Consider the following 10930-nt stretch of genomic DNA (forward strand, 5'->3'; position numbering starts at 1 on the left):
GTTCCAGAACCGAGACAACTGCCTGGATCTACTGGACCTCCTGCCCCATTTCTCATCGTGGCAGATGAAGGATTTGGACCATATATTCTACGTACAGCACACTTCCGGTACTAATGGGAAGAAAGAGCTGGCTCAGAAGTTGAGCCTGCGTCATCAGTCGTGGGTGTTAGCCTAATCGGCTTGCTGTCAGTGAACGACTGACTGTTTTAATACATTGCGCTACATAGGTAGTGCTATGTGTTAGAAGATAAATCAGAAATTAGACCTTCAAGTCCCATAGTGGGTCTAAAAATAAATGTAAAAAAAGTAAAAAAAAACGTTGTAAAAAATAAAATAAAAGTTTCAAGTAATAAAATAAACCACAATAGTCTATTTTCCCTTATTAAGTCCTTTATTATTGAAAAAATATATAAACCATACATATTTTGTATTGCCGCGTCGGTAACGGCCTGAACTATAAAAATATTATGTTATTTATTCTATGAGGTGAGTGGCGTAAAAAAATTAACATAAAGAACAATGCCAGAATTGCTTTTTTTTGGTCATTTTGCCTACCAAAAATTTGAATAAAATGTGATTAAAAAGTCGCATGTATGCAAAAATGATATGAAAACTATAAAAACTATAGCTCAGCTTGCAAAAAACAAGCCCTCATATAGCTCCATCAATGAAAAATTAAAACGTTATGGCTCTCAGAACATGGTGACAGAAAAATTTTTTTTACTAAACTAACTTATTTTGCAAAAAGTTGTAAAACAGAAAAAAAGTGCTATAAATTTGGTATCGCCGGAATCGTACGGATCCCGCACAATAAACGTAACATGTAATTTATAATGCATGGTGAACGCTGCATAAAAAAAACTAGAGAACTCTGCCAGAATTGCTGTTTTTTGGTCACCTTGCCTCCCAAAAATAGGATAAAAAGTGATCAAAAAGTCTCATGTACCCCAAAATGGTAGCAGTAAAAATGACAGCTGGTCCCGCAACAAAACAGCCCTCATCCACTACGTCTATAATAAAAATAAAATAAAATTAGGGAACCAGGAATGGGAGGGCCCAAACATATCTTCTGGAAGCGAGGACACCTGCATTATACCAGAACACTTCCCAGCAAAATTCCCCAAACTGCAGAGGTGCAGAGTGTGTACCAAAATGGGGATAAGAAATCACACCATTTATCAGTGCGACACTGGCCTGTGCATAAAAGATTACTTGACAGCGTAACACACATCTATGGATTATTGTTTTTTTCTTTTTTACCCAATTATTATGCCCTGATGTACTCCGCACAGCTTTCATGTATCCCCACGTTATAAACTGAAACACCAGTAATACTCCAAACAAAACTACTACCAAGAAAACTCCAAATGGGCGCTCCCTCCCTTCTGAGCCCTACAGTGTGCCCAAAAAGCAGTTTACTTACACAAATATACCCGGGAGAACCCTTTTAACAATTTTTGGGTTGTGTGTCTCCAGTGGCACAAGCTGGGCACAACATATTTGCCACTGAAATGGCATATCTAGGGAAAAATTGCAATTTTACTTTGCACCATTTGTAGCGCATTAATTTATAGAAAAGACCAATGGGTAAAAATGCTCACTATTTACTACTTTGTAAATCGCCAAATTAGGCCTCAATGTATTGTACTCTTTCCGTCCTGAGCTCTGTCGAATGTCCAAGCAAAAGATTAGGGCCAGATGTAGGATATTTCTAAATCTGGGAATCACAGCATAATAGTTAGAGAGCTGTCTTTTCATGGTGGCACAAGCTGGGTACCACATATTGGCATAGCTATGGAAAAATTGCCATTTTCACTCTGCAACATTGAGTGTACACTAATTTCTGGAAAACACCTGCAGGGCTAACATGCTGACTACATCACTAGGTGAATAACTTGAGGGGTGTCATTTCCAAAATGAGGTCACTTCTGGTGGGTTTCCACTGTTTTGGTACCATAGAGGCTTTGCAAATGCGACATAGCGCCCCGAAACCAATCCAGCAATATCTGCACTCCAAAAGCCAAATGGCGCTCCATCACTTCTGAGCCCTACCATGTACCCAAACAGTAGTTTATTACCACATATTAGGTATTGCCATATTCGGGGGAACTTGCTTTACAAATGTTGGTGTTTTTTCTCCATTTTTCGTTAAGAAAATAAAAATGTTGTGCTAAATCTAAGTCTTATTGGAAAAAAATGAAATTTTTATTTTCACTGCCCAATTCTAATAAAATCTATACACAGACCTCTGTGGTCAAAATGCTCACTACACCCCTAGATAAATTCGTCAAGGGGTATAGCTTCCAAAATGGAGTCACTTTTGGGAAGTTTCCAAAGTTTTGTTCCCACAGGTGCTTTGGAAAAGCAACATGGTCCCAAGAAAACAATCCAGCAAAATCTGCGCTACAAAAGCCAAATCGCACACCTTCCCTTCTGAGCCCTGCTGTCTGCCCAAACAGCAGTTTATTACCACATATGGGGTATTTCCATACTCTGGAAAAGTTGTTCTACAAATCTTGGGGGCTTTTTCTTCTTTATTCCTTGTGGAAATTGGGTTTTTTTCAGCGAAAATGACATCTTATTGGAAAAAAATGTTGTTTTTTATTTTCACGTCCAAATTCTAACAAAATCTATGAAGCACCTTTGGGGTAAAAATGCTAGATGAATTTCTCAAGGCGTGTAGTTTCCCAAATGAAGTCACTTTTGGGAAGTTTCCATTGTAAAATATACCTTTTAATAGTAACTCGTTTTAAAAACAGGGGTAACACACCACTGTGAAGTAAGCCCCACCGTGAAAATTTAAAAACCTATTAAACAAGAAACACTGAGTCATTATGATAAATATATCTCAGTGTTTGCAACAATGTTTCACTGGAACCAGCATTTATCCTGGGCACAACAGTAGTACAATCCCCAAAATGCACCAGTGTCCGTAAAAAAACACCGGATCTCCTAGCGCTGGGTGTAACACAATGCTACTGTCCCCTATGCAGACATTCCATGTACAATGAAAGACCCTACGCGTTTCAGATACTCATCCTCAGGGGTCCGTATCTTGGTCACTCTGGCCTCATCACCAGCGATAATAGTATTCAACAGCAGGTATTCTACTGTGCGTCACGGGAAGATGCTCGTATCGATGTCAACGGCATACTTCATTGCAGGCGCATAACCAATTTGTTTTGCAGTTATTACAATTTGTTCTTGAAAAAAATATATTTATCTTTGAAGACAAGATCTTTCATCAGCAATGTGGCACTGCAATGGGGAGTCCTGCTGCTCCCACCTATGCAAATTTATTTCTTGGCTGGTGGGAGGAGACAATTGTCTTTGGGGACAATTTTGCTAAATGGACTTCGTCCGTTGGACTATGGATTAGATATATTGATGACGTGCTGCTTCTTTGGAACTCTACAGCAGAGGAGTTCCATAGTTTTGTAGCAGCCCTCAATACAAATGATATAGGGCTAAGGTTCACATGTGAGATCAGTGAAAAAGAATTGTCTTTTCTGGATTTGAAAATTATAAAAACAGGAGAAGGTACAATTCGTACCAAGGTACACCGGAAAGAAACAGCAACCAATAGTTTCTTGCAATGGAACAGTTGTCATCCTTATCCCCTCAAACGTGGCATTCCAAAAGGTCAATTTATGAGAGTACGCAGGAATTGTAGCTCCATGGGTGATTTTGAGTGTCAGGCTCAGGACCTCAAGACAAGATTGAAGGATAGAGGTTTCCCCAAGGGTGTAATCAGAAAGGCCTATGAGGGAGCAAGGGACGCAGACAGGCAATGTCTTCTGGTTCCTAAAAAACGTAAAGAAGAACAAGTTACGAGACTCATAGGCACCTATGATTCTAAACAAAATGATATTATGCAAATCCTGAAAAGGTACTGGCGTATTCTCAGTTCTGATACAGATTTGGTTGATCAGATCACACAGTGGCCCTCTGTCACATATCGGAGAGGGAAAAACATTAGGGATAGAGTCATGCACAGCTGTTTTGACCCCATTTTACCTAGGGGCACGTGGCTGGATAGACAAATACCAGGCACTTTTAGATGTGGTAGCTGCAAAGCTTGTGACTTCATTCTCAAAGGGAATAGCTTTACCAGTGTTGCAACACAGGAAAAGTACAACATTCGGGATTTTGTCAATTGCAAAACAGCGGGGGTAGTTTACCTTATTACATGCCCATGCCCCCTAAATTATGTGGGTAAAACGTCACGACAATTTCGGCGCCGGATAAGGGAGCATGTTGGAGACATTACCCATGCTAGGGACACCCCAATATCTAAGCATTTGCATGCTAAACATCAAGGCCATGCAGCATGTTTAAAGTTTCAAGCAATTGAACTCATTAGACCCCCAAAAAGAGGAGGTGACTGGGACAATTTAATTCTACGCAAAGAAGCCCAATGGATCCATAGACTGGCATGCATACAACCAGCGGGTTTAAACGAGCAGACTAATTATACATGTTTTATCTAATATGTAATACCATTCCTCTTTAGGCGGCCAATATTCACCATGGGTTGCCTTTTGGGTGGGTGGTTTTATCCTGCATAGTGTACTATGTTTGATATGGCCATATTGGCCAGCCAACATATAAAGAGATCTTTTTTCAGAAATTCTAAATGGGAGGTACTCCTTAATCTTGTCCACTTAATATGTGTTTATAAACTAGAGAGTTGTTTTTTGAGGTAGTCCACTTGCGGTGGGTAACTGTCCCGCAAGATATACTTACAAACAAATTATCGTTTTGCTCTTACCTTCCTCTTACTTGGCAGTCCGGGCGATACGTCCTTGACTTCCACTGCGCCTGCGCGTTCGGCTTGATGCGGTCGATGATGACCCCTGGCTGTCAGCTGACGGCGGGGGGTCACATGGGCAGGTGTCACGAATCGAGAGGGTGCTGTGATTGGTCAGTTCATGTAGCGCCGCCAAATACGAGGGGTGGAGTTATGGTGCTTATAGTAACCCAGCGCCTGCAATGAAGTATGCCGTTGACATCGATACGAGCATCTTCCCGTGACGCACAGCAGAATACCTGCTGTTGAATACTATTATCGCTGGTGATGAGGCCAGAGTGACCAAGATACGGACCCCTGAGGATGAGTATCTGAAACGCGTAGGGTCTTTCATTGTACATGGAATGTCTGCATAGGGGACAGTAGCATTGTGTTACACCTAGCGCTAGGAGATCCGGTGTTTTTTTACGGACACTGGTGCATTTTGGGGATTGTACTACTGTTGTGCCCAGGATAAATGCTGGTTCCAGTGAAACATTGTTGCAAACACTGAGATATATTTATCATAATGACTCAGTGTTTCTTGTTTAATACGTTTTTAAATTTTCACGGTGGGGCTTACTTCACAGTGGTGTGTTACCCCTGTTTTTAAAACGAGTTACTATTAAAAGGTATATTTTACTCAGTTATCACTTCAGTGAACCTTCTAATTTTCTTATATTGTGGGAGCACAATTATATTTATATCAATTTATTCAGTGAATTTAAGTTTCCATTGTACTGTTACCTTAAGGGGCTTTGCAAATGCGACATGGCACCAAGAAACCAATCCAGCAAAATCTGCACTCCAAAAGCCAAATGGTGCTTCTTCCCTTCTGAGCCCTGCCATGTGCCCAAACTGCAGTTTATGACGACATATGGGGTATTTCCATACTCTGGAGAAGTTGCTTTACAAATGTTGGTGGCTTTTTCTTCTTTATTCCTTGTGGAAATTGATTTTCTTTTTAGCTAAACAACATCTTATTGGAAAATAATATGCATTTTTTATTTTGACATACAAATTCTAAGAAAATCTTTGGGGTCAAAATGCTCACTATATGCCGAGATGATTCCTTGTTGGGTTTAGGTTCCAAAATGGGGACTTTTTTGGGGTGTTTCCTTTGTTTTGGCATCGCACCTCTTCAAACCTGACATGGTGCCTAAAATATAATCTAATAAAAAGATGGCCCCAAGATCCTCTAGGCACTACATTGCTTCTCAGGCCTGTGCTTCAGTAAATTAGCACACTAAAAACTGCAGAATCTGGGCAATAAATATTAAGTTGTGTTTATCTCGTAAAACCTTCCGTGTTACAGAGAAAAAAGGATTAAAAATTTATTTCTCCAAAAAAACCTGAAATTTGTAAATTTCACCCCTACGTTGCTCTAATTCTTGTGAAAGGTCTGTAGAGTAAAGAAACTCTCTAAATGCTGTTTTGAATACTTTGAGGGGTACTGTTTTTAAAATGGAGTGCTTTATGGGGGTTTGTATCGTATGGGCCCCTCAAAGCCACTTCAGAACTGAACTGGTCCCTGTAAAAACAGCCTTTTGAAATTTGTGTGAGAATGTCTGCTAAGTTCTAAGCCTTGTAACGTCCTAGAAAAATAAAAGGATGTTCAAAAAACTATGCCAATCTAAAATAGAGATATGGGAAATGTTAATTAGTAACTATTTTGTGTGGTATAACCATATGTATTACAATCCGATACACAGATCAACTTTTTAGAACAGGAGAGCAACTGGCAGAGATTATGTGCAGTTATCTCTGAGCTATTTATGCTGAATACGTTCACATCAGGTCTGACCGTCTCCTCTCAGGATGAATAGATCAATTCTTACCACCTCTTTATTCCCTCGAGAGCTGAGCACAGGAGATGCAGCATGTAGGATGTTCTTACTGGTGCAGAGCCCCAGCACCTTATGAGGGTCTTCAGGTTTTTAGTCATATTTATTACAAAGATTATGTATTTTAATATAATATTAATTGTTTCCTCAATGTCACACAGACAGAAATTATTATCTATCAGATGTTCAGCAGCTGCAGATCCGTCCAGATTGTAATAACTAGACACACACTAAACCAACTGTGAGAGATGAACATTACAAGTTCCATGCACCAAGACTGAACCATATCTCCGACTTTTACAATTTATTATGGGTTTTAATTCTATCCCTGATCTCCTGTCTTGGCAGTACTGGGTAAGAGTCTGTCCACGGAAACATTATGAATATAGAAACTACATTCAAAATATAAATAACAATCAAACATTAAAAATATTGTTAAAGCCATACTGAAATATGCAAATTATGTGTGTGGTCATAAAAGCAGCTCACGCCGGGTATATCTATTGTGATGTCACTACTATTAATGATGGTAAATCTATAATTGAAATATGCAAATTATGGGTGAGGTCATAAAAGCATCTATTGTGATGTCATAGAGCTTGGGTATATGCAATGATGCTGGTCACAGAGCTGTCACTCAGTTGGATGTGACCGGTAAGTTCTCTATCATTTCTCTATCTGTACCTGACTCTGATCGATCCATTATATTAGGAACATTGAATCCATGTTTTCAAGATATGGTTTAATAGTGGTTGTAATATCTTTTTTTGTTTCATTATACAATTGAATTGCTTAAATATCATAGAAAGAACACAGGCTGTAAGAAATGGCAGCCTACATTCAGCCGATAATAGATTTGCAGGGTAACAGCACATCATTTTGGTTCCCTGCAGCCCTGAGAACTTATTTTGTCTCTCGATTGTAAAGGAGAAATTACAGTATGGTCATATTAGGGGACTGTTATGTAGTAAGTCCTTATATTAGTGTAAATTCCCTAAAAATAATTCCATAAATTAACACATTAACACAATGTAATAAAATTCAGAATTTTGATCAAGTAATATAAAAAAAATATGTAAAAGCCATTGAAAATGCCATATTAAGATCTGTAAGTTATAACGAGTGTAGTTAGGTAATCCACCTACACTATATGGCCAATAGTATTTGGACACCTCTCCTAATTATTGAGCCAAGAATCAGCTGGATGGGTGTAAAACACGTCACCGTTGAATTTTGGAGCATGGGAAACATGTTCTGTTGAGTAATAAATCACGGTTCACTATCTGGCCATCTAATGGACGAATTTGCGTTTTGTGCCTGCCCGGAGAATGCTACCTACTGGACTGTATAGTGCCTATTATAAAATGGAGTGAAGTTTGTATAATGGTCTGGATTGTTTGTAAGGGGTTGGATTAAATCCCCATTTTTCCAGTAGGGGTTAATAAGACTATTTCAACAATTGTATGCTTCCAACTTTGTGGTAATAGTTTGGGTAAGACCCTTTCCTGTCCTAGTATGACTGTGCCCCTGTGCACAAAGAGGGTCCCTAAAGACATGGTTTGACAAGTTCGATGTGGAGGAACTTGCGTATCTGCATAGAACCCGGACCTAATTCCCAACAAAACCTTTGGAGTGAATTGGAAAGGCAATTGCGAGCCAGACCTTTTTGCCCAACATCAATGTCTCAACCATTGGTGTCCACATACTTTTGGCCATATACTGTAGTGTACCGAGTATATATCTATTGTGATGTCACCGAGCTTAGGTATAAAGTATAGTGCTGGCCAGAGGGCTGTCATTTATCAGGTGGATGTGACCGGTACGGTAAGTACTTTATCATTGCTACGTCTCTAGAACAGTCTCATCTATCAGTCTCTTTATGAATATTGGATTCTTACATGTAATTCTAGTGTTTGTCGTGTTATTTTTGTTTTTTATTTGGCATACTTATACACTAGGAAATTGCTTAAATAGCAATATTGTGGCCTGTCACATCTGCTCCATAGACAGAATGCAGATTGCAGACAGAAATTGGTGTCTGTATTCTGCTGGTAGATTCATAAAGCAACCACAAAGCAAAGAATGTGAATCTCTGGGAACTTATTATCACACCCTCCAGTTTATAACACCAGTAATTCTAATAATAAATGTTTATAAGGGAATTCATATTTATGAATTTTAGGTTTTCTGTCTGTAGACTATACTATTTATATATCAGGTCAATCCTGAATATTAGCTGGTATGGCTATGCAACCAACCTACATAAGGTGCTGCTATTGTGATGTCTTGAGATGAGTCTAGATATCCGTGTTTCTTACTGCGTCTATGGTAGTATTGGTTTTATTACAAGATTTAAACTATTTGATGTTTGAATCATGTACATAAATAAATGATTATAAGGAGTATTGCTTTTTTTTAATTTTTTTTAGTAATAAAATATTAGTAAGTCCAGGAATAAACAGCCTAATAGCATTTGTCAGACTAAATTGTAGAAGGATAGTGCTAATCCCCTGGAAACGTGTCCTTATTAACAATTTAAATTAATAATTATGTATATAATCATAATAATAATAATAATAATAATAACAATAAAAAAGATAACAATAAAAAGTATTTATTACTAACTCCAATTACTTAGGTTCTAAATTTTGGTTATCAATTAATATAAAAAAAAATTCAACCCTTTAAAATGCCATATGGTCAATTTAACAACCAATACATTGTTTCAGCTTCCAAACCTAATACAATGTTATCAACAGGGGCTCCCAGGTCCAAGACCCCAAGTCATGTGATCCTCTGACACTTATGATTGACAATATTCTGTTATAGGAATACCCTATTTAATAACTAATTTTTCCAGCTAGTTTCATCACAAGTAACGACTCCCTTATAGTTTTCTGGTCTTTCTAGGTCTTGCTGTTGGATTGACACTGTGTTACTTACTGTGTTGCTTATACGGTTAGCGATTTGTCCTATTTTCGGAGAACTAGAGGTGATTAGTCAAATTCTATCTTGACTGTCTCCTGGTTTTCTACCAAGGACATTGGTGCAGTTTTGCACCCGGGCATTAAACAACCATGCCCTTTTGGAAAAAATCTAAGAAATATCATGTCTCCCAAATTCCTGATAAAGGAAATCTGATGGGAGACATACCAACTATGGAGGAGCCTAACATCTCGCTCCAGAAGTTTTCTGTCATCAAAGATATGGCAGATGAAAAATCCAGCGATCTTAGTCACAGCAAATATTGTGACATTACGTCAAAGAACACCAAGAAGAGCGCATTCAGCCTGCTGACCCGCCTGCGCTCCAAAAATATCCGTAAAAGGTATGTAACTAATAATTCTCATACATTGCTCAGATATCCAGAGCTGTGGTATAACAGTCACTAGATCTTTAATTCTCCCCATATCTTCACAGAAACTTTGGCAGCAGCGCTGTGATCGGCGCTAGAGAACTGGATCGCTATTTCCCAGATAGACGGTTGAGACTATATGTTGCCACCTGGAATATGGAGGGAAAGGTGAGAAGTAATGTACAATATTTATTGTGACCCATCAGTGTGCCCGAGCTCAAGTTGGATGAAATGGGCCAGTAACCATGTCTCTTTAGTTTGTAGTTGAATATTACATAGACAGGTTATATTCTACCCTATGTCAGTTGAGTTGGCGCTCTTTGTATACAATATTAATGTTTGTATATTTTGAACAGGATTACCCGCAAAATGTGGAGGATCTGCTGTTACCATCAGATGATACGAAAGACATTTATGTTATTGGCGTTCAGGAAGGATGTCCAAACAGGTAAGTCTTCTCAGGTTGTCTTACACCAGCCTATGACTGCAGATGGACAGCAGGGCGGCTGATACAAATTCTCTCTCAATGCTCTACTTATTGTATTATCACTCCTTAATTTTCAAAATTCAACACCAGAGGTTATTATATGGAGTGTTGATACAGATGAGTTGAGTATCTTAATCTTGTGTCATTTATTAATATGTAAATCTGAAATTGTGTCTTCTTGTAGACGGGAATGGGAGATAAAATTACAGGAGACCCTTGGACCACACTATGTATTATACCACTCCTCCGGGCTCGGAGTCCTGTATCTCACCATCTTTGTTCGACGGGAACTAATCTGGTTCTGCTCAGGTAAGATTCACATTCCTACGTCTACATAAGAAGTCTTGAATGTAGTCATTAGCTGGAACATCTTATTTAGTTATTAGAATTAGATGCCTAAGAGCTTGGCTCTCAGATTCTTGACTTCTGAGTATTGGAGATCTAAAAGTTCACAC

At 38.7% G+C, this 10930-nt stretch overlaps 1 protein-coding gene across 1 annotated transcript; it reads left to right on the plus strand.

The window, feature by feature from the left end:
- The first annotated feature begins 9703 nt into the window (after positions 1–9703).
- Positions 9704–10440, plus strand: LOC142741859 (phosphatidylinositol polyphosphate 5-phosphatase type IV-like). The gene is made up of 3 exons (XM_075851187.1): positions 9704–9961; positions 10054–10156; positions 10345–10440. The coding sequence occupies exons 1-3, from the start codon at positions 9711–9713 to the stop codon at positions 10438–10440; spliced, it is 450 nt and encodes a 149-aa protein (XP_075707302.1). The 5' UTR covers positions 9704–9710.
- Positions 10441–10930: the final 490 nt, after the last annotated feature.

The sequence above is a fragment of the Rhinoderma darwinii genome, chromosome 2 (assembly GCF_050947455.1).
Source record: "Rhinoderma darwinii isolate aRhiDar2 chromosome 2, aRhiDar2.hap1, whole genome shotgun sequence".
NCBI classification, from domain to species: Eukaryota; Metazoa; Chordata; class Amphibia; order Anura; family Rhinodermatidae; genus Rhinoderma; species Rhinoderma darwinii.